This window comes from Halichoerus grypus, chromosome 1 (genome assembly GCF_964656455.1).
Source record: "Halichoerus grypus chromosome 1, mHalGry1.hap1.1, whole genome shotgun sequence".
In the NCBI taxonomy this organism is placed as follows: Eukaryota; Metazoa; Chordata; class Mammalia; order Carnivora; family Phocidae; genus Halichoerus; species Halichoerus grypus.
Genome location: NC_135712.1, coordinates 68,486,395 through 68,510,677, shown reverse-complemented (window position 1 = coordinate 68,510,677; position 24,283 = coordinate 68,486,395). Strand labels below are relative to the sequence as shown.

The following is a 24,283-nucleotide window of genomic DNA, read 5'->3' as shown; positions in this document are numbered from 1 at the left end:
TTCAGTGGCTTTAAGTCACAACACGCCCATTGTTGTGCGACCACCATCACCATCCATCTCCAGAACTTATTTCACCTTGCAAAACTGAAACTCTGTCCCCATTAAACACTAACTCCCATTCCCCCTCTCCTTTCAGCCGCTCATAACCATCACTCCACTTTTTGTTTCTATGAATTTGACGACTCTAGGTACCTCAGGTAAGCGGGACCATACAGTGTTTGTTCTTTGGTGATTGGCTTATTTCACTTAGTATAATGTCTCCAAAGCGTATCCATGTTGTAGCAGGTGTCAGATTTTCCTTCCTTTTTAAGGCTGGATAATATTCCATGCTCATGCATGTAGCACATTTTACTTATCCCTGTAGCCGCTGATGGACACCAGGGCTGCTTCTACCCTTTCACTGTTGTGAATGGCGCTGCTGTGAACACAGGTGTGCAATAATCTCTCTGAGTCCCTGCTTTCAATTCTTTCAGGTGTATAGTCAGAAGTGGAATTCTGGATTGCGCCGTAATTCTATATTCAGTTTTTTAGGAACCTCACAGTTTTCCACAGCAGCTGCCCCATTTTACTTTCCCACAGCAGGGCACAGGGGTTCCAATTCCTCCATGTCTTCACCAATGCCTGCTATTTTTCTGTGGTCTTCAATTTTTAAAAAGTTTTTGAAGATTTGTTTATTTATTGGAGAGAGAGAGAGCAGGGGGAGGGGCAGATGGAGGGAGAGAATCTGAAGCAGACTCTGAGCTGAAGGCTGAGCCCGACGTGGAGCTTGATCCCAGGACTGCGAGATCATGACCTGAACCAAAACCAAGAGTGGGTGGCTCAACTGATACGCCGCTCAGGCGCCCCAATTCGCTGGGATTTTTTTTTTTTTAAATAGCCATCCTAATGGATATAAAATGGTACCTCATTGTAGTATTGATTTGCAGTTTCCTAATTGTTAGTGATGCTGCCCATGTTTTCATGTGCTTATTGGCCTTTTGTATATCTTCTCTGGAGAAATGTCTATCGAGTCCTTTGCCCATTTTTAAATCAAATTGTTTGTTTGTTGTTGTGTTGTAGGGGTTCTTTATATAACTTGCAGATTAATCCCTTCCAATTCATCTTTACTATCTCCTGGTAAAGGCGGCCAACCCCCTAAAGCAGGGACTCTCAACATTCATGGAACATCAGAATTACGAAGGAACCAAAGAAATACTGATGCCCCAGGACCTTGGTGGTGCTGAATTAACTGGTCTGGGGTGGGGGTGTGAGGCATCAGAAGAGTTTTAAAAAGTCTCCTCCGAGTGGTTCTCAGATGTATCCAGAGTTGAAACCCGTGGGAGGCACTGCCCTCCCCCCCCTCACTGCTCAGAAAGCGAGAGGGGATAGATTAGGAAGAGGAATGACGAGGTCCCACAGTGCCCAAGCCCAGTGAGGGGGGCAGCAAAGTCATAGGAAAAGCAGGGCCCCCACTTGGTCACACAGCCCTATCATCAGTCCTGCCGCAGATATATCAGGAGGAAACAACCATCCACTGTCTCCGGAGAAGACACGGGAACGAGAGACAAGAGAGAAGCCTCGAGCTGCCTGCAAGCCTGGTGGGCAGAGTATGTGGTGGAGAGCTCTGGGCCGTGAGGTGGGAGCCTTGGTTCTACTCCAGCTTTGCCATCAACTTTCTCTGTGGCTTCTGAGGAGTCACCTCGCTCTCCTGTGCCCAAGAGTGCCCCTAGAAGAAAGGAAACTGGGTAGTGCTCTGCTTCTCAACCCTGGCTAGACCTTGGATTCACCTAAGGAGCATTTAGAAAACACTGACCCTCAGGTCCCACTCCAGAAATTCTGAATCCAGTTGTTTTAGGTGGCGACTGGGTGTTGTCATTTGGTAAAGCTTCCAGGTGATTCTATGTGGCCAGGGTTGAGAGCCGTGGTCTAGCAGTTCTCCCAAGTACCCTCCTCAGTGTTACCATTCCGAGGTTCTTCTGCCTCCATTTCCGGGGGCGACAGTCATGGCCTGAGCACTCATGTGGCACTTTGCACATCCTACAGATACTGCCCTGCTTCTCACAGCCCAGAGGAACACTGACCTGATGCTCTCTGCAAAGGTTAAGAGGACCAGTTCCCTTCTAAGAACTGAAAAAGAAACAGATTCCGACCTCTAGCGACATGGGATGAGGCCACAACCCCCAGAAGAATGTTTTATTCTCAGTCCAGCTGTGCATTGTGAGTTGGAGCGCCTGCTGGAGACAGATCAGCTGGGAGGAGAAAAGGCCAGGTGGCCGGCAGGCAGCCAGTCGGAATGGGGGAAGGAACAGTTTACTGAGTTTCGGCTAAGAAGCCAATACTCCCGGCAGGCCCTGAAGGGGGAGGAGGCTTTCCAAACTGGGGCGTGTGCACGAGTGCACATACTTTCAGATGAGGCCACGTTAGGGCCATGAGGGCTACTCCATGGCGCCCCGACTGCCAGGAACTGGACACCTATGTGTACTGAGCCCACGCGGGGGAGAGGGCGGTGCGAGCTCACAGGCTGCCGTCCGAAGGCCCCGCTCATTGGCCTACGCTTGGAGAGAGAGGAACAGCCTGCAAACAAACAGAGCCAAGGAAATGGGTGGTAGGCACCGGTAGGGGACGGCCTTTAAGAAGCCATGCTGGCTGGTGGAGAGAGCCGGAAAGTTCCATGTCTGCTTCCCTCCCTACTTTCTCTCTTGCCCTCTCTTTAACATCCCTCCTCCTTAGTGCCCCTTGTCTGTTACCTCTTCACCAACCCCTCTCCCTCTAGAGTTCTCGCCCTGGATCACAGACCCCCTCTGACGGCTCTCTGGCTCTCTGCTTCTGCATGGCTGGTTTACTCCTGCCAGGCCCCACAAGCGGTAGGGGCCCACCTGGTGGGCAGCAAGGAGGGGACGCAGGGTCTACCCAGCCACAGGCCGGGGAGGCCTGGCCTACGTCCGGAAGTCTCAGCTCTTCTCTGGAAGTAGAGTCCTTCCTGATGGAACCACCCACACCTGCAGACCTTCCCAGCACAGGATGCGCTGTCCTTGGTTTTGTCTCCAAAGATGGGGGTCGCTAGATGGGATGTGTGGGAGTTTGTAGCTATTTTGCTGACTAACCGATGACAAATGATGTAATAACTATACCACGTACTGCGTGCGTGCTGGGCACTGTTCCAAGTGCTGTGTGTATTTCATATCATCCACCCTCACAATTCTGGCCCCTTTGTGCCCCAGTTTCCCCTTGGTCAGACTTCAAACAGAGCCACATTCCTGAGTTTCACAGATCTTCTCTTCCTTGGTACGATGAGTTTCTCCAGTGGCTACTTCAAAGGACCCAGGAGCTGTACCCGCAATTCAAACTCCAATTTCCTGACACTGTCCCCGCTCAGTCTTCAGAGAAAAGGGGGGAGAAGCAGGTGATGGCTGAACTGGGGGAAAGGGACACAGGTGTGTGTGTGTGTGTGTGTGTGTGTGTGTGTGTGTGTGTGTGTGTAGAATCAGGTTTTAGTTTCCAGTAAACCCCCAGGGACACCCTTGGAGGAGTCGGGCAGCACGAATAATGCAACCTGCTACTGCCATCTGGTGGACAAAAGGAGGAAGTCAGGCTGTGAAGGTGGACCAGATGGAACTCGAAAATCAGGATCATTTCAGTAATTTAATTAGCCTCAGTATGTACCAGGAAGTCTGTAGCGGGTCTCCGTGGTGACCCTGGTGTCCCTGCCTCCAAACAGGTCCCCGCCCTCTTTCCATTTCATAAATACCCAGCACGGGTCTTCAGAGAAGGCGCCCCTGACGTAGATCATCTGAGCAGTTAAGAAAATAAGCTCAGAACCAGGAGAACTTGGTGTCACCCTCTGAGCCTCAGTTTACTTAATGTAATGACTCAATGAAAGACTTCAAAGCCCCTGCCAGGCTTGTCTTTTTAAGTTAGTGGTTCTCATACTAGAGTGAGCATCAAAGTCCCCAGAGAGCTTGTTAAAACACTGACCATTGGCCCCTGCCCCCAGCATTTCTGACCCAGTAGGTCTGGATTGGAGTCTGAGAATTTGCATTTCTAAAGGTTCCCGAGGGATGCTGATGCTGCCAATCCAGAGACACCCCTCACCTTGGAGAATCACTGTTCTAAGTAGTTCAGTCTCCTTGGTGTGAGGGAAAAAGTGAATAAGCAAGCAAAGAATTTATATAAAATAAATAACAGAGCTTATATAAAATAGAAGCCAGGGTTCAAATAACGTATCTATTAGAGCCCCATAAATAAGTGTCTCGTGGCCTGGCAGGGCCGAGGGGAGGGTCAAACCTGCCGGGGAGCCCAGAGTAGCTCTGGAGCAGGAGGGTATGGGTCAGTGCAGAAGGGAGAAGGCTAGACGCTGGCCACAGGTACAAGAAGACTTTTCTGAATGTTGTGGGAGAGCTGGAAGAGGTCTTAGAGGCCATCTAATCCAGCTTTCATTTTAAGACGAAATGGACTCACAAAGGTTACATGACTTTTCCAAAGTCACATGGCCACTCGGTAGCTCTTTTTCTTCAAGTTCCCAACCCGCTCCCTTCACAAGCAGGTCCCAGAGGAATCCCACACGGTCCAACAGGTTCACAAGACCGGTTAGTTCCGCGATGTTCTGGGGTTAGGGTGGGCCAGCGCCCCAGCGGCCCTTGGCACGTGCCCGCCCCCTCAGTTCCCCCTACCTTTCACCAAGGGGAAGAAGCAGTCCATCTCCACGCTGCTTCGGGAATGGGAGATGCACAGGGCGCTGCTGGGAACCAGGCCCTCCTGGGGGGGGCTCCGCTCTGTGGTGCGGACCAGACACCAGCCCGGCCGCTCGCTGGGCCGCTCCAGGAGCTCCACTGTCTGCCCCACCTGGATGGTCAGCTCGCTGCTGTGGCCTGCATTGAAGTCCTGGAGGACCACGGTCAACTCACATCCGCCAGAGAGCTTGGGGTAGGGTGTGGAGTGAAACGTGAGGGGTGGAGGGAGGAGATGGTGGGCCAGAGGGGAAGGGAGAAAGGATGCGTGCAGAGGAGAAGAGGAGGAGAGGAAGATAAAGGGGAAAGATGGGGTCCGGAGTGGAAAGAAGGCAGAAGATGGAAAAGGGAGTTGGGAACAGGAAAGAAAACAAGAAAATAAAGTAATTGACACAATGCCATTCAATCATCCCACCGCTCTAGCTCAGGCCACAGCCTGGAGCCTGCCCAGGACCGAGCTTGATTTTAATTCCCTCTTGTTCGCCTGGAGTAATTCTTATTTTCTTTTGCCAAGCTTCCATTTAACTGTGCCCTCCACCCCCTCCCCCAGTATGTCTCTTTACTTCTTCCCAGGGCACTACCTTTACCCCATCCCTGCCCCTGTGTCCACCCTCCGACACTTCCTGGGCACCATTTCTAACTCACTCACTCTTACGTGCTTCTAGTTGAAATTTGGGAATAACGGAAGAGACGACCTCCTTCCTCCTAACCTTTGCAATCTTCCCCCTCCCCATCCCTAGCTGGACCCTCAGATGAAAACAGAGGCTGCCAGTGACACAAAAAAGAAGGAGGCATCAAGTCCAAGGAGAAGCAGAACAGAAGGGGAACAGAGTTGGCTTACCTTAGCCCAGCCACTGGGGGCCAGGGGAAAGAATGGGAAGGGAAGAAGAGAGGTCACATCGTACTTAGGAACCATCCTCAGTGCCCCATCATGCCCTCCCCCTGGGCCTGGCCCTTCCCCATTGTACTGGTTCTGGGGCAGAACCAATAAAACTGCGGGGAGACACCCCAGGGTAAGAACTACCTCTTCTAGCTGAAAGCCGAGATCCTCTCTTCTCACCACGAGAAACCACTAGTTAATAGTTTGTCTCACAGAGCTAAGTACAGAGCCTGTCTCTTAAAATAGCACCTGCACTTAGGGGCAGAATGAGGGGAAGAGAAGGGAAGAAATGGGAGACCCAGAGGCCCAGCTGGGCAGCCTGTTCTCCCCAGGGTTCAGCCCAGACAGTGGCTCAGTGGGACAGTCCCCCTACCGCCTCCAGGGAACTTGGCCTCAGTCTGTGCATCTCTAATGGAAGCCTCCAGGGCCTGCGTTGTCTGCACCAGCAGCCGTACTAAGGCACTAGTCCAAATACATGGTGTAGCTATTTCACCTACAGCCTGGGAGGCTTCTGCTGAATGGAAAACACAGCAAGCATCCCAGTAAGTAGAGAATCAACAGTTCCACCAGGCCCCAGAGCTCAGCATTCCGGACTGTGAGAATTTCCTATTAAAGGAACTTGAACGTCACAGTGGGCTTGAGAAGGCCGCACGATGCATCAGACTGACAGTTGCGGTATGTATTGCCACCAACCACCGAGCAGGGAGCCTGCTCAAAACACAAGTCCGTGGAGGAGCATGGTACTGCCATTGAGATTTGATCAGGAAGAGAAATTTGTAGGACAGAAGCTGGAAGAGGGAAAGCGACAGAAGAAGAAAACACGCTTGTTGGCTCATTTTTCCATTTAACTTTCTTGGTCGCATTAAATGCACAGACTCTACCCTGTTCCCGTCTGGTGCTCTCTTCCCTAAAGCATCATTTTGAGAAGAATGTTGTGGGATGGTGATCCCTCAAGTCTGCAGAGTGCTTTTACACTGTGCAAAGTACCTTCACATTAACTCTCCACCACGACCAGGTGCTGTTACCGTCTCCACTCATCCAGCCAAAGAACTTCAAGCTCAGAAATGTCAAGATCATTGTTGACACAATGAGTGTGCATAAAAATTTTCTAAGGAGTTTATTAGACATGCAGATGGCTTTGCTGGTTCCTCGCTTGCCCTAGCCCCCAGTCACAGGTTATGATTCAGGAGACCTAGGAATGCCTATTTTTAACAAGACTCCCCCAATTTATGATTCTGAAAAGGGGTTCCCTGAGATACTGCCTGAGAAACACTGGCTAGATGGTTTCCCATGGTCACCCAACTGGACTTGAAGCCGGCCCTGGACCACAAATCCCATGTTCTTTACACCACATACCAGAGCAAATTATGTACAAGTTTTAGGTATGTTTGTGGTTAGAGGGGGTGGGCGGCAGGTGGAGAGAAGGCATCACTGGCCTGAGCTACTGGTCTTCTCGGGGTTGGCTTGGCTGGCATCAGGTTGCTTACACTTTTTGGACTGCAGTTTCTATCTTGACCAGACTACACTAGGAACGGCTACATCACGGAAACACAAGTTTCCCGGAGTTAAGTTCACTGATATTCTATTTCAGTTTTTTTTTCTCAGTTGCTCGTGGCATCCCACTAAGTTGACTCCACTTTCCACTAATGGAAATTTGTAGAATTTGCCAATTCCATTTGTAGGATGTTAGACTAGATGATCACAAAATTTCCTGCTAAGTCTGAGAATTTCTATCAACGAACTCTTAAGCTTCAAAGTGGGGTCACTCCTCTGTGCCAACCTTAGGATTCTTTCCCAAGGTCAAGTGTGCACATGACCTGAGATGCAACTTGCAGCCCTTTCAGGGAGGGAAATGGCCCTTTTGCAGACTGTTGCAGCGAAGCAGAGGGAGCCTGAGGCTCTGGTTACAAACAGCCCAGCATGACCCCAGACACAAGACCCACTGCCCCCCCGTGGAGAAGTTACAGCCAGACCCACCCACAGGCAGGTGGGGGCTGTGGTGGGGGCGGGGGGAGGAGAGGATAAAGAGCCAGGCTGCGTGCCTCTATAATTCAAAGATCAAGAGAAACCTGGAAAACACCAGCAGATGGTGGTTTCTGCTTCCTGTGGGCTGCGCAGGCCAGACAGACAGAGGAGAAAGTGGAAGAAAGATGATCAATGGGCTCACAGACCCAGCCAAAACCCATTACGGCTCAAATATAGGATGAATGTCCTGGTTTGCCTCACCTCAGTGGCGTGGTCAAAGAGATTTACCACACTCGGTCCCCACTCCACAGCAATAAGGGATTTCCAAACAGTGGCGGCGAGGGGCTTAGGAGCAGTGGATGAGTCCGTGATCGGGCAGAGCTGCCTCTGAAATCCCCCCTCAACTTCTCCCCAGAGCAACAGGGAAGCTTCAGGCTCCCCAGGGGACTCTGGGTTCACACCTGAGAAACCCTGCTTCAGAGAACCCAGGACTGGAATCAGAACTGGAAAGTTCGAAGAGCCCTTGCAAGGAGGGGCAGGGGCAGAGGGGCCAAAAGACCTTTGAGGAATCTCAGCACACTTGAAACATTTGTACTTGAAATCCTCAAAATCATTCATTCATGCCTCACGCTTTAAGTTTTCTCCTGGACTGAGATGAGTCACACCACCTACTGAACATTAATTACAGAGTGTGCCCCTCATTAACCAATAAAAACCAAATTCCTTCACAAATACTAAATGATCAGTTTCTTAGAAAAGTACATGTGCAGTTTTCTTTCTGAGCAGTTCTGCTGTGCGTCAGCAGGTCTGTCTCGCAGAGCCCCGGGGTCATTACTTTCTCTTCTTTCTCTTCCCATCTGGCAAGGACCAGTGACCGGTCCCCACTCTCCCTGTCCCTTCCCCTTTGCAGTGCTGCACTCCATTACAGTGGCACATTCAGAAAGTCCCCATTTCTCTCCCAGAGCTAAATCTCTGTCCCAGAAGATTAAATAGGTCTTCAGAGAATGTTGCAAAAAACACCTTTGTCTTCACCTCATTCTTCTCTTGCCCACAGCCTTTAAGAACTGTTTCAATGTCCCCCGCAAATCTTTAAAATGTTCTCTCAGTGAACCATTTGTTCCTATTTGACAGGCTGAGACCAGGGGGTGTGGAGGGAGGGTGCCCACCCAGGTGATTCAACAGGTGTCAGGAAGGGCTATCACACCCTGCTCAAAACTCCAAGGCTGCATCATATTTGTACTGGTTATTTTCAAACTATTGGCTATGGATGCTTAACTTCCAATCTACCAATTTGATCCCACTCTAGATTCTACGACCAAACTCATTCCCAGGAGGGAAACGTTGGGAGCCTTGAGTTGGTAGCACAGACTCTCAGCGTGAAGTCAGGTGTTTCTGAGTCTTCTCTTACTGTGCACTCCAGTTTCTATAATCTTTTCCCCCCTTATTCCCTTCACTGTGCACCTCCCCCCCGCCCCAGAAGTCTCTGACTTGGCCCCTTCCTGGGAGCTTCTCAGGCATTTTCTTTTTCTTTCTTTCTTTTTTTCTTTTTAGTGTTAGATTCTTTAATGTTTATTATTATTATTACTGTTATTATTAACATATAATGTATTATTTGTTTCAGGGGTACAGGTCTGTGATTCATCAGTCTTACACAATACACAGCACTCACCACAACACAACACACATTTGCCTAGCTCCCTAGGACCTTGCCCAGGGCCTGCTAAACCTTTCTGATGCTAATCACTGCTTAGATTTCTGCAAGCCCCCGCCCTCACTGCTGAGCCATCATCTGATTCTCTTCCCCTGACTTTCCCAGCCTCTCTCCTTCCTGGGTCCTGACCATTTCCTGTGGAACCCGTTCCCGTGATACCCACTCCCTGGGTGGACTTTGTCCTCCCCGCTCCGAGGTGCTCCCGGGTAGCCCTCTCTCCAGCACAGAGGAAACACACACAGGACACTCCATAACCACCCTCATTCTCACTCACATTCACCAGAAACGATTGCTTTCATTTAGGTCCATTTTTGCTTGGTTATTATTTGGAGATTACCTGAACTCCTCCTTCCGTGTATAAACAGCATGAGCTAGATTAGCCCTAAGAACTTCCTTGTGTTATGGAAAAAGATCTGATTACTCCCTGTGGGGTTTCCAGTGGGGGGGATATTCAGAGGTAGAACACGACCCGCCCAGCATTCTACTGTTGTCATTTCAGGTCCCCAAGCTTCTGCCTGCCTCTTTGTCTCTACCAGACTCTCCTGAGGGCTATGGACTCTGGAGCCCCTCACTGGCTGTGTGACCAGGAGCAAGTCACTTAACCTCTTGGTCTCAGTTTCTTCATCTGTGGATTGGGGATATAAGAGTATCTGCTTCATAGGTTGCTATGAACATTAAACGGGATAATTTTTTTTTTTAAGTTGGCTCTATGCCCAATGCAGGGCTTGAACTCACAACCCTGAGACTGAGAGACACATGCTACTGACTGAGCCAGCCAGGCACTCCCAATGAGATAATTTTTTAAAAAAAATTTTATTTATTTAGAGCGAGAAAGCAAGTGTGAGCAGGGGGAGGGGCAGGGGGAGAGGGACAAGGAGAGAATCTCAAGCAGACTCCCCATTGAGCATGGAGCCCAATGAGGGGCTCCATCTCAGGACCCTGAGATCATGACCTGAGGCAAAATCAAGAGTCAGACGCTCAACCCACTGAGCCACCCAGGCGCCCCGAGATATTTTTACAGCACTTAGGACGGTGCCATCTACAGACTAAGTTCTCTAAATGCTTGTTTATAAATAAATTCTAGAGGTATTAATTATCATTATTATTTAAATTTGAGGGAAAGGAGTAGAGAAGAAATGGTAAAAAGGAATCAATTGTCTGGAAATAGACTATACCAGCTGTAAATAGGCATGCAAATTATTATGAGAGTAAATCAAATCTTTTCCCCTTTTTATAATCTTAATGGAGTCTTGCCCTAACCCAGGCCAATTAGAAGAATGGCCTGAAGGCTTCTAGGGAAGGTGACTCAGATGCCTTTAAGGGTCCCCCAACTCAGCACAAGCTTCTTCTGCCAAAGGACAAGGGGATGGTGGGCTCTTGGATCCCTTTATGGAAATGAGGATTCATTCTACACTGCTTTCCATGCACCATCCATCTGAAGAGCACCCCCGCCCAAGAGCCTGAGAACTGCTCACAACACCTGCTGCCGGAGCGGGCTGATCCTGTAAGCATCAGCTCCTGACACTGCTTCCCCGTCAGGTAAGTCAGACTTCCTCCTCCTCCCGTGGCTGCCTGCCCTCTGATTCACTCTAATTCCTCCATGGTGCTCAGCCAGGGCGAGGCACAGAGTTCTCTGCATTAACGTCTGCCTATGAATGACAACGTGGGAGGCCACAGCTGGCCTTAGAAAAAGGTGAAGTTGGAGGGTATCTACTTGGTGTGGTTTTAGGGCACCGAGAGGACCTGCCAACTCCTGTTCGAAACAGTCCTCTCCCCCAATGGCTCCTGCCCCTGCTGCCAACGCCTCCAATCCCACAGTCGGAGATGCAAACGTTCTCACCATGAAATGTCTCAGAACACAGTCTGTGTACGATTCCCTTCCAATTACAAAAAGATGAGAAGCAGCACATAGGTGACATGCAATTGTACTCATGTAGCTTTAAGCATGAATACGTTCATAAGAGCATTCTTTTAAATGAGAAAACTATAACATAAAAAAAAAAACCCCAAAAAATAAAACACAAAAATCTAACAGGAAGGGAATGGTTAAGTAATTATGATATATACACTAATATATATACTAAGTAACTGTTTAATTATGCAGTCTTTATATATTAATAAAGCTCTAACAGTTACAAATTGCTTACCTCATATAATGTAAAAAAATAAAAAGGACAGGATATAAAGTTGCAAATATAACTAGGTGAAGAACATCACTAACAACAACCCTATTCATCAAAAATTAACAGGAAGGAAATTCATCAAAATGTTAAGACTGGCTTTACTGGGTGGAAAACTGGGTGATTTCACCCCTCCTTTCTAATTTCCAGTATTGCCTGATATTTCTGACCTAAGAGTTATTTATAAGGAAAGTAACAATAACAACTTGTATGAAAGTCAACAATGGAATGGGGGGAAAATGCAATATTCCCAGGAGGCATAATACTTTGAGGGGAAAAAGGGGCAGTGGACAGAGGGATAGTTCCCAGTTCTGCTCCAGGACCACTGTGTGAGCCTCAGGAAAGGCCCGAGTTGCTAATGATGCCTCTGTGTAGAGGCTTTAAAATCCATCACTAGAAACCTCTGTCCCTGCACTCCTGTGCAATCCAGGTGAGCTCTTCAGAAAGGAGGTCTCCTTACAGGAGTTTAGTGCTCTGTTTCCACCCTGATCAGGATCTGAAACAGGTGTATCGCAATGTCTGGACATTGAGGGACACTGTTGTGGAGCTCTGGGATGGCTTCAGTCGCTGGTAGGTGGTAGCTAGCTTGGGTTGCTGCTAAGTCCGGTTAAGAGTCTAAAGCTGATGACTGGCTTCATTTTTGTTCCCTGGAGCTGGGGCTGCTCTGACTGCAACTGATGGAGCTTTTTGGTTTAGTGGGTTCCCATGGGGTTGAGATGGAAGGCGGAGCCCCAGAGAGGCACAGAGTGTGGTCTGCGGTCAGTAGAAGTCTCATGAATTGGGTAGAAATTAATAGCGGGAAAAATGCAGGAGCGGGAATCGGGAGGCCCTGGTGTAGGGGCATTGGGAAAAATCCCTTCCCCTCTCTGTACCTGAACTTCCTCATTCTTACGATGAGGAAATTGGATTTCAGGGGCCCTTCCAGTGTTAATATTCTACGGGTGAAGTAGTTCCTATGTTCACTCATTAACACACAACTCTGTTTAATTTTTTCAAGCACTTATCACTAACGGGTTGTTTATTTATTTGTTGCCATATCACACGTCAAAATATAAGGTCCAGGAGAGCAGAAGCCTTCTCTGTCTTGCTCACAGTCACATCTCCAGAGTCTAGAGTGACAGCTGGCCCAGAGCAGGTGATCAGCAAATACTCATTGAGTGCCTGAGAATGAAGCCCTCAAGCTATTGCCTGGTGCGGAGCTGTGAGGTGGAGCTGCAGTGGCTGAGGGCTCTCGCACTGGCTGCTCGCCTCTTCTTGTCCGTGTCTTCCTGACCCCACAGTTTATTTGTTCAGAACCCCTTTTTGAGAAATTATCTCACCCTCCGATCATTTGGCTATATCTTCATTAATTCCTAAGTGTGATAAAAATGACACGGGGTCGGGGGAGATACAAACCCCCAAGAATAAAGAGAATGAGAGGTAAGAATAGACAAGAGAAGTCAACATTTTTTTCGAATAACAGAAAGTCCCTGCAAAAGTGGGTTCTGACCCGGCAGAATGGAGATGAGATGCGAGTTCCTGCCATTAGCCCTGCACGACCCCTGGAAAGGCTCAGGAAGTGGAAGCACCAGGCTGCACTGAGGGTCAGAGTACAGGTGGGGCTAAAAGGGGAAGAGGGGTTGTAAAGGGAGTACACCCCTCGGTCCCTCTTCTAGGCGATGTACACTTTCCTGAAAATTGAAATTCACTGAAGGTCCACATACAGAAGAGGGAGATGGCCACCATCCTTGATCTTGCTGTCTCCCAGAATACTGGCAGCCAAATATAAACATTTTACGTAGACCTGAGGATCTTTCATTAGGGAAACCAAAAAGATGTACAGATACTCAAATTCTGACATTTGGAGATCCCTCCCTTCACTGCAGAGTGGAACCTTCCAGTAAATACACTCCTTCCATTACACAGAGTATCCGCTCGGCTTTTTTAGTGCCTCGTTCATAAATATGAATCTGATCCGGCCAAAGATCCCCAGACTTTGCAGAAAAGCCCCTCTGACAGAGACCAAACTAAACAAAGAAGAAGGATCAGGCACTCCGAGGAAACAGGCAGGCAGGACAACCACACTTCAGCAACACTTTAATATCCTCAGAGACGCAAGAAAGGTTTTATATCCAGGAAAACAGACAAGCTGCTACAGAGACGGGGGACATTTCAGAATGAGGAAGAGCTCTCAGAAATCACAACTATGGTGGGAATGAAACATCTCATACATACATGGGTCAGAAGACAGAGTCAGAGACATCTTCCAGAGAGTAGGACAAGAGCAGTGAGAGAGGAAAATAAGAGCGAAAATGTAAGAAAATTAAAGAATTGATCCAACAAGTATGAGACAGACAGAATGAAAGGGAATAAATCGTCAAGAAAAGTTCCCAGGACTGAAAGGCACAAACTGCCACGCTGACGTATTGTTCCAAGTGTCCGCTGTGATGAACTTTAAAAAGACCCACTCTAAAGCATGGGGTCAGGACATATCGGCAGTGAAGAGGGCATTCTAAAAGTTTTCAGAGAGAGAGGAGGAAAAAAAAGTCAGATAAAATCCAACAAAATCAAGAATCACGATGACAGCAGTTTTCAACAATAGCCTTGGAACGTTAAAGAAAATGGAGCAATTCCTTCAAAATTCTGAGTGGGAATCATTACCAACCTAGAATTCTGTGTCCAAACAAAGTGTCAGTCAAGATGAGAGTACACGAAAGGCCTTTTTCAGACGTTCAAGTCTCAGAGATTTGCCTCAGTAAGCATTCACTGAGTGGCAACCATTAGGATTAGCATGTTGGCTTCCAGATTTTTCTCTTTTATCCCCTTTCTTTCTTTTTTTGTTTCTCTTAATGTGATATACCTTTAGTAGATACAAATTAAAATTAATCCCTTCATTCCCTTTTTAAAAAAAGGAGTTAATAGGTAGACAGGTTTGAGGAGTGCCTGAACCACAAGATGGTTTTTTTTATTTAGCAAAGCATTCGCCCAGGCCTTAGGTGAAAATGTTCTAGTCAAAGCTATGAAATGTGTGGTGAGGTGATGGTACTGGTGGTGGGTTTGCGGCCTAGCTGAGGTGCAAGGGACTTTGGGGTTCATCTAACCCAATCTAACCCAATCCCCTGATTTGACAGAAGAGGGAAATTAATCCCCCAAAGAGGAAGGACTTACCTAAGGAAGATAGTGTCTGAAAGATGGTAGACAATAAACATTTGTCGAATGAATGAATGTGTTAGTGGGTAAGTAAATGAGTTAAGCCAGGGATTATCCAATGCTCTTAACTCATAAGTAGAAAAACCGAGGACCCCAATATAGCAGAGCCAAGACCAGACTTGGGTTTCCAAATTCTGGGGTCAGAACACTTCTCGGTAGACTTTGCTAAATTAATGATCACTGTCCCCCTTAATGTCATAAGGCTCTAGGTCCACACTTGCACCTAATGTATTGATACACGGATTACGGATTGGGGTCAGTGTGGGAAGAGGATTTTCAAATCCAAAGCTTGACAAAGCTGCAGAGAACACGAAGCTGGGAGAGGCAGCTAAGATTACAGATCATAGACACCCAGGACCTTTGTGAGCTTCTACTCTAATCTCCCACTCAAGGCAGGACCCTTTCCATGACATCTAGCTCTCTGTGTTATGACACTCTTCTCTCCTGATGGAGAGCTGAGGTATTCAGAACATTTTCTTTGTTTTTGTAATTTCCATCCACGGTTCTTAGTTGCCCTCTACGGTAATACAGAAGAAATCTTCCTTTCTTCCATGGAGCTCTACATATGTAAAGACTAGATGGATAATTCCTTAAGTCTTCTCTTCTCCACACGTTCCTTCAAATGGCTCTCAAGTGTGTAGTTTCCACTATTTTCATCATATTCTTCTGGATGAACTTAGTATGTCACTGTCCCTCTTGATAGGGACACCTAGACCTGAATCCAATCCGTTAGACCTAGTGTGTCCAGCACAGACTAAGCGAAGCACTCACTTCTAGGCCTAGACATTGTACTTCCATCAATGTGGTCTGAGAGTCTTTTATTGGCTGGCTTCTATTGAGCATGCAGCCTCCTAAAGACCCCAGTCTGACTCACAGCGTCTTCTCAAGTGAACTTCTTCCCTTTCTCTACTTGAGGCTTTAACTCAGAGAATTTTCTATTTATCTGTGTTAACTTCAAATTTCTAGCTAAAGCGTAGTGTTCTTGACTCTCTCATCTATCAGATTAGTGATTCCTTCCAGTTTTGTGGCATCTGCAAACCTGAAATTTATGCTTCAATGTGTTCATCCAAGTGAGAGACAAACACAGAGCACAGTTTGGTAGGAACAAGGACAGAGCTCACGGATACTATGCCTAGGCTCCTAGCAGACAGGCGCCATCCACCCAGAGGAGGAACTGGATTTGCTCGGGGCATAATGAACACCAGGAGTGGAAGTTACAGGGTCTCAGATCTGGCTTAACTTAATGTTTATTTACTTGTTCATCCAACAAGAATTTATTGAATGCTGGTTGGAGGGTTCGAGCTCCCCAGCGAGGGAGGGAGGAAATGAAAACTGATTGCGAATTCTGTCTGCTCCTTCTCTCTGTACTCCCTGTCCAGGCTTCCGAGAGCATCGAGGCCAGGCACAAGCGATCAGCAGACACGGCTGGGAGGATGCACAGCTGGCCAATAAGCGGAGGCCTCTGCAACCTTGACCCCTTGTATGGAGATAAGGGTTCTGACAAGGCGGGGTGGGGGTGTGTCTCCCGGCTCCTCTGTGCTTCCCTGAGGCTGCCTTTACTGATGTCCTGCTTGTAGGTACCTGGGCACTTTCCTGCAACACACGCCAGAGCTTGGGAAGGAGGAAAGAGCCCGCGGGACTGGTGCTGACAACCCACAGTGACGTACAGCAGAGTGGAGAGAGGTGGCTGGGAGAAGCCTGGACTACAGAGAGCTTCTCCGCAGCTATGGAGAGGGGAGGGGCTGTGGGCTGCCCTCAGGCGTTCTCACAATTGTCCTCTGTGCAGTTGGGCAACACTGAGAAGTTGAGCTCCAGGGGCCATCTGGCCAAAGACCAGACAGGACTTCAAAGAAGTGTACCATGTCATCCAACCTCAGGTATTCAGATGTGGGTCACCATTTTCCATTCTGTGGGTCATGGGGTCTGGAGTCAGACTGCTAGGTTTGAATCTGTCTCCATTGTTTCTGTCTGTGTAAGCTCAAGCAAGTTAGTTAGCCTCCCTTTGGCTAATCTTCCTTATCTATAAGATAGAGAAAACATGAATCATCGCAAGGATTCCGTGAGTTCACACAGGTAAACCCTGACATGCATCACAAGCTCAATAAATGTCATCTATTGTTTATCCAGTCATCCTAACTTGGCACATACCCAGGGCGTGTTTCCTGCGCCAATACTGTGTGCCTAGGGTACAGAAATCCATTCCTAAGCTAGCCTTAGGGACACATATTGGGAGAAACTGGCAGACTGGAAAAAATAAATAAAAGCAACCATATAGGACCAAGCCCAGGGTTAAAAGGTTTAGGGTACAATTTAGGCTATAATTTCCCTTTGTAGGGCCATGGATATGAACGTCCCTTCTTTCCCACACTAGGGCTCCCAGAGAAACAAGAGACCACATCAGGCTGGGAAGGATTTCTTGGAACTATTTGCCAGACCAGGTGCATAACAGGTTTATACTGAGGTGATGGGGGTGGGGCGGGGTTTGAGATATCCACTCGCATATAGAAAATTGGCAAAACCATCCCTGGAGGGAGGCCATACCTCGCCCTGGTTGACCAGAGAATACCAGTCAGCCTGATTATTGTTCTGTCATCTGAGCACAGGCCGCAAGTCGGCCAGGACCAGAATTGGGAAGAGGGCATAGGTGAGGTTCAGGGGTGTGCTGCTGAGTGCCCGGGAGGGGAACCTGTCTCAGAAAAGGGGCCAGCTGGCTGCTGGCAGCTGGGGGGTGAATTCAACTGCACATACGGGAGCAGCCCATTCTAAATGCTTTGACTCAGAAAGCGAACACCCATAGTCACGGTCTCCCAGGCCCAAAGAGATGCCAGTGGACATCTGGTTAATTTCCCATTTTCAAGCAGAATAAGATAACGATGCACACTTGTATGACCCTTTACAAGACTCACAGACATCAGCCTGATCCTCACAGACCCCATTTTATAATCTGATTTTACAGAAGAGGAAAGCAAGGCTCAGAGAGGTGAACTATCTTGCTCAGGAACACACAGCAGCAAATCACAAAGGCAGGACCCCAAGTCTTAATAACCCAGTTATGTCACCCATGTACTTACTTGCTTACTCACCAGCCAGCCCCTGAGCTGTGCACAGGGCAGAGAGGGCTGAAGCAGACAGTGGTGACGGCCCTGCCCTCACCAAGCTTACTGTCCTGTTGGGGAACATCATACAAACACCCCAAGCGTGACAACAGGGGAAGCGTGGGGTGCTGGCCCCGGGGATGAGGCGGGGGTCCCTCAGAAAGTGATCTGCTCTTCCCATTGCCGACTCACCGGACTGCTCCACTGGGTACTGCCGTGGCTGTCTGGCCTCGGAGCTGTTTATGTTACGAGCTCTGTCACCCGCCCAGGGCTGTGAGACTCGGTGAGAACTACTCCCCTGCTCACCCACCAGCCGGCGAGAGCCCGGAGCGTCCGCCCTGTCCTATGCCAGCCTGCTCGGCTTCACCACGTCCTGGCCATCCCCAACCGTGGGGTTCCACCCTGGCAGTGGGGACTGGAGGAGACGGCAGCTCTCCAGGTGAATGATCCAGAACACGTGCCCAGCAAGGAGAAGAGGAGCAGACGCAAATGCAGGGGTTCCCAGAGTCTTCACAGTGTCTTCCTTGAAAGTCGTCAAGCTTTTGTCCCCAGTGAATTACAGACTTTCCCTTATCCCCGATCCTATCCTTGCCGCGTCAGTGTGAAGAAGGGCCTTTATCTGCGACCCGCACTTCTTCCTTGTCCAGGCTCACCCATTTATTGAGTGAGTCCTAACAGGATTTTCTGCTGTCTGCTGCCCTTGGCTCATTTTCTCTGGGACTGACGGGCACGCCCGTCTCATGTCTGGTTCACGACACTGGGTCTTTCTTACCACCACCTTCCCGTGTGGTTACCAACTATCAGAATGTGCCCTTTGGACTCTGCTTGCTACCTGTTCCCTTGACCGTGTGCATGATCTCTGACTCAGCTCCGTCTTAAAGACCCCTTAACTTTCCACTCAGGTTCCTCTCTAGGAACCAAAGGGCAAAAGCACAGTTCTTAGTGGTGCGAGGTGGCCACTAGAGGGAAGCAAAAGCTAGGATTTACTAAAGGAACTGGCCATACTTGGGTTGCTAGAACCAAGGCTGGACCCTACCCTGGATAGGGCACACCACTGGCCCACCCACATGGGAAACAGACGGACAATTGCTTAGTGCCTGGCACAGGGTAAGTGCTCAATAACTGTTTTCTGGATGAAATTCCTAGTTTTAGAAATGAGAAAGCAGGTGATGTGATCCCAAAATTAGTTGGTGTCAGGGCCCCGTCTTTCCCGTTCTCAGGCCGGCGTGCCATTCCATCACATAGTACATCAGCCCTCCTCCTCCTCGTCCCCCTTCTCTGCTCCCCCTCTGTGGTTCAACCCAGGTAAACCGCCTCCCTATCCAAGTTCATTTTTGAAACACTTCTGGATAAGCAGTAGTTAGAGACTGTTTTCTCCGTCCCTTACACCTAATTTGTCACTGAGTCCTGCCAAGTTAATAAAAATCTTTCTCTTGTTTTCTGGACAGCTCCCTTGCTATTCCAGGCTCTCATCAGCCACCTCCCTGTCTCCTCATGGTCTCCTCTCCCCCCATGTTCCACCCTCATGTCCTCTATTATTTCATAATTTACCTAGACTTTGCCCTGTCTGCCCCTTCAAATTCTCCCAGCCTCCTCCAGGCATTCATAGCTCTTCATAATCCTCCCCAGCCACCTGTTCAACTACTCGCCAATAGATTTGCTGTTTGGTGTTTGGATGGTGCCCTGAATATGTCCTGGTTATTTCTGCCTCTGGATAAAGATTTTATTTATTTGTCAGAGAGAGAAAGCAAGCGCACAAGCAGGGGGAGTGGGAGAAGCAGGCTCCCTGATGAGCAAGGAGCCCGATGCAGGACTCGATCCCAGGACCCTGGGATCACGACCTGAGCCAAAGGCAGATGCGTGACCAAATGAGCCACCCAGGCATCCCTGCCTCTGAACTTCTGTTGATGGGTAACATTCCAACGGAAAGATTCCCTTTTCTTCTCCAGACCCCATCTTCCCCAGTGTCAAAGGTCATATACGGCTCTGGATTCCCCAATATCTCACACGTTCTTTGGCAGTGGTCTCCACAAAGGGCTTTCCTCTTTCTGGGACTAATCTTGTCTGTCCTGTGTGTTTATAGGACAGTCAGAAAGACAGATCCCTCACTTTGGGTGGTTTGTGTATAGGTATATATTGCAAAACGTTATATTTCCTGGCTATTTGGCTTGGCGACTGAATAATCATGTTTAAATTGCCCTCTTCATTTTATCAATTTTCTCCTATTCTATGGCATTGTATCAACAATGGGACATCCCAGAGCTCTGTGTTTGGTACCAGACAAAATTATTGTGTGTGGGACATCGTAGCATTTTTCTTCATAATTTATAGTTTCTTGAATTTTTTTCTACCAAAAATATGCCAGTATTTCTAACTCAGAACCTGTGTCTCAGTTAGTCTTCGTGGCAATGGTGTAGGGGGCAACTGGTAAGGCTAAGAGTTCACTGCACGGCAGCATGGTGGTTTATAGGCCGGATTTTGAACTCAGCATCCCAGACCAAATCCAAGTTCCACCACTGACTAGCTATGTTACCTTGGAAATGTTAAAAATACAAGGTCTGTCTATGCTTCAGTTCCCCACCAAAAACACTGAAGTACTGTGATAACAGAGTTGTTGTTTTGATTAAAGATTGTATCGCATTCGAAGCACATGCTGTCCAGTTAATGGCTATTGTTCTTGTTTTCATTTTTTTTTTTTTTTTTTTTTTGAGAGAGAGTGTGAGCGCGTGCAAGTGGGGGAGGGAGGCAGAGCAGAAGAAGAGGGAAAGAATCCTAAGCAGGCTCCACGCTGAGCGCAATGTCCGACTGGTGCTTGATCTCACAACCCTGAGATCATGACCTGAGCCAAAATCAAGAGTTGGACACTTAACTGACTAGCCACCCAGGTACCCCAGCTTTCATTATTATTTGGTGTGACTGATTGAGTCACTAAGTGTACATGACATAGTGTCTTTTCTTTAGAGAGAGAAATTACTCATTTTATTTTTAAACTTTTTATAACATACATACAGAGAAGTGCATCCATCAGCTCGACAAATTTTCTCAAACTGAGCACATCTGTCTAATGGGCACCTGGATCATGGAAGAGAACATGAACCTCACGCACACTCCCTTCCAGGCACTATCCCATCACAACCCATTATCCATAGCATTTTATAAAAAAGATTTATTTATTTATTTGAGAGAGAGAGACAGAGCATGTGCTAGAGGGGGAGGGGCAGAGGGGAAGGAGAGAGAATCTCAAGCAGACTCTGCACTGAGAGCAGAGCCTGACACGGGGCTCGATCTCACAACCCTGAGATCAGGACCTGAGCCGAAATCAAGACTCACCCGCTTAACTGACTGAGCTACCCAGGTGCCCCACAGTTTTTTTTTACTACAGTGAAAACACTTAGCATGAGATCTGTCCTCTCAGCAAACGTTTAAGTGCACAACCTGGCACTGTGGACTCTGGGTGCAATGCCATACAGCAGGTCTCTAGGACTGGGGACACGCCCTTCTGTACCCCCTTGTCCCCCTGTCCTGCTGTGCTCAGTGGCTCTGAGCAGTGGAGTTTCAGCAGAATTAGACAATTTTGGCTTTCTCTAATAGCTGCAGGAACCGGGGCTAAATATTATGGAAGAGTATTAAACTGTAGGTCCAACTGGGATGTCTGGGCTAGAATAAGATTTAACAGCTAGCGCAGAATGCAAAGTCAAGCTCACAGACCCTCCATGGACTAGGGAGAGATGAGAATTTTATTTTCCTTTAAATATAAATCAACTATGCCAAATGTGGGTCATGCGCAGCCATTCATACCGTTTCAGCAAAAGAAAGGAAACGTCTATATAGATATCTTTAAAATGTTACAATTCTTTCTTTGTGCGCCTTTGCCTGTGATTAGGAGTCTAGCACCTAGGAAGGGCCCACTTGACTAGATGGAATAAAAAGGGAGTGGACAGAGGACTTGGCAAAGAAAGCTGACGGCCCTGGGAGCACACACCATCCTGGCTAGGAGCTCCTGGTGGCAGTACGTAGGTGGACAGCAGATGTCTTTACATCGTTGGGAAAAGACAGAAATTTGGGTGGCACTTGCGCAAGTAACAGAAAACTTGGGGACTGCACCCATGGAAAGGCTCCTAGGCCCTACATTTTAGCTCATAAGGACAAGAATGAGCTCTTAATTATAGAGATGGTTAGTAGTGCCAACCTTGGGATGTATTTGGTGTATTTCAGACAAAAAAAAAGGGGAGTCTCCTGCTTGAGCTGAAAACGTTGGTATACAAGTGGGAAATCACATCCCCCTCAGCACCACGATAGGGGAGCCTACCTTGGACATCCATTTACCCTCCTCCCCACCTTCCTGGCTCTGAGGCTACTGGTAACACATTGAGTTCCGAATGAGAGACGGTCAGCTCTCAGCCCAGGCACCAAGCTGCACTCCTCTTCCGGTGTTTACACCACCCCTTCTGGAAGGTCTGGTCAACTTCAAACCAACCTGGTTTCTGAAGGTGAGAGACCGCCTAGGTTATCTAAGGCAGACATAGAAATTCTTTTCTTTTAAGGCTGACCTCAAGTTACTCATTCATTCATTCAACAAATACGTACTGAGTACCTCCGCCTTTGGATTCACAGCCAGGATAGACTGCAATCCCCAGATAACCTGCCTCTGAGCAGAAGGCACTGGGAACTCAGTCCTGGGGCTGCTTCTCTTCCAGCAAAGGGCAGGAAGCAGCGGTCCCTCACCTGCTGGGCTTCCAGAACAGCCCTGCGTCTCTATGTGAGGTGCTCACACTTCAACACAGGTGCTGCTAGCAGCTGCAATGTAGATTTTTTTTTTTTTTTTAATCTCAGCAAGTGAAGTTTGAGAAAACTAAGACACCCTATACATCAGCGAAATTGGAAATTATAGCAAGAAATACACGATTCATTCCCGAGGCATAAAGCCGCATGTACCCCGAATGCCACCGAATCTCCAAGGGCTGAATGTTGACCTCAGGCTCACTGGCGAAGGAGGGAGAACATGAAAGACCCCAACATTTAGGGAGTTGTGCTCTTCCTATGCCAGAAAGAGAAAATGAAGACTGAGATGCTGTTTGCTACAGTAAAAGAGTCAGAGTTTTTGGCCAATGTGCAACAAATCAGTAGTTAGTATAGGAACTGTAGGGCCCCTCCTAGCGTGTGTGCTCTTAAATACGGCCAGGCCATAAGGAAACAGCACGGACATCACCTCTGGCCTTCAAACTTAAGTGCATCCCTTTGGTACACAATAAAATCTTAACCTTTTTACAAGCATCCTCTGCCACACCTGCCTCTCAGTCCTTCCTTCTGCCCCAGCAACCTACAGCCCATGGCCATAGCCACAGACAGCTCTGCACATCCAAGCGCCTTTGGTCAGCTGTCCCGTCTGCCTGGAATGAACAGCCTCCCTCCAGGTCCCGCCTGCCATATTCCCCTGCTCCTTTATGGTCCAGCTCAATTTCCTTATGTACTGATTAGTTACCTGACTTAATCATTCAGCAAATAGTTGTTGAGTACTATGTGCCAAGTACTCCGTTAACTGCTGGGGTTCAGCACTAGCCCAGAAAAACACTTCTACCCTCATGGAGCCTGCATTCTTGTAGGGGAGGCAGGCGGTAAACAAGAGAAACAGGCAAAGTAAGCAGAACCTTGGAAAGATAGTGGTAAGCGTGAAAGAGAAAAACAGAGCATGGAAAGGATAGAGGGGGTCTGGTGTGTGGGTAGTGGTGGGGTGGGTGGGGGGATCTAGTGGTTCTGCAAGGATTTCCAAACCCTACTACCCCAGAAGTGCTCCTTCCCTACACATTCCCGATGTACAGTATAGATCCCTCTATTACAGCAGCAGCATTAGCTTCTTCGTATTTACATAGGAGCTATTTATATATGTATGGGTGGGGCTCTGCGACTAGAATTGGAGCCCCTGGAGGCTCTGTATCTTCAAACTCCAGCCCCTAGATACACTTTAGTCAGCATCTGTTCACACGGTGTTTCCTGAATTGGGAGAGAACTGTGTCCACAGAAGTCAGAATCTAATGCGCCCTACTTCTGTTTTTCCCCCTTGGTGCTCTTTTTCCTGCAGCTTTCCCTCCTTGTTTTACTTTCCTGTTTGCATCTGGGGTTTTCTTAATACTCTCCTGAGAAAATATCCTCATAAATTAATTTCCCTCCCACTAATGACTTCTGAATGAGAACCACCTCTCATCAAATAACTGGGGGAAAAACATGATCTCTTAGGGCAACTCATTGCAGAAAAAATAATTTATTCAAAGAAACCTTCTGTGGGGTTTCAAAAACAGGTCCACAAATCCTTTGATACTTCACCCTTTGGTTTCCTCCACTTGAGCATGGGCTGGACTTAGCGGCTCACTTCTAATGAGTGGAATATGCTGGAAGACATGATGATGTGTGCCTTCTGAAGCTGGGATATAAAAAGCATTGCAGCTTCCTCCTTGCTCTCTGTGGGATCACTTGCTGTGGGGGAGGCCAGCCACCATGTCGTGAGGACACTTAAGCAGCCAGGTCTTGGAAGCAGGTCTGCCAGCACCCCTCACCCCCCA

The 24,283-nt window shown here is 48.2% G+C and overlaps 1 protein-coding gene across 14 annotated transcripts in view; it reads right to left on the bottom strand.

Moving 5' to 3' along the window:
• Window positions 1–24,283, bottom strand: part of KALRN (kalirin RhoGEF kinase) — a 642,588-nt gene that overhangs the window by 131,892 nt on the left and 486,413 nt on the right. For all 14 annotated transcript variants that reach the window (XM_078066810.1, XM_078066838.1, XM_078066842.1 and 11 more), the window contains exon 34: window positions 4,650–4,896. In XM_078066810.1, the coding sequence (XP_077922936.1) occupies window positions 4,650–4,896 (247 nt within the window). The remainder of the gene's footprint in view (window positions 1–4,649; window positions 4,897–24,283) is intronic.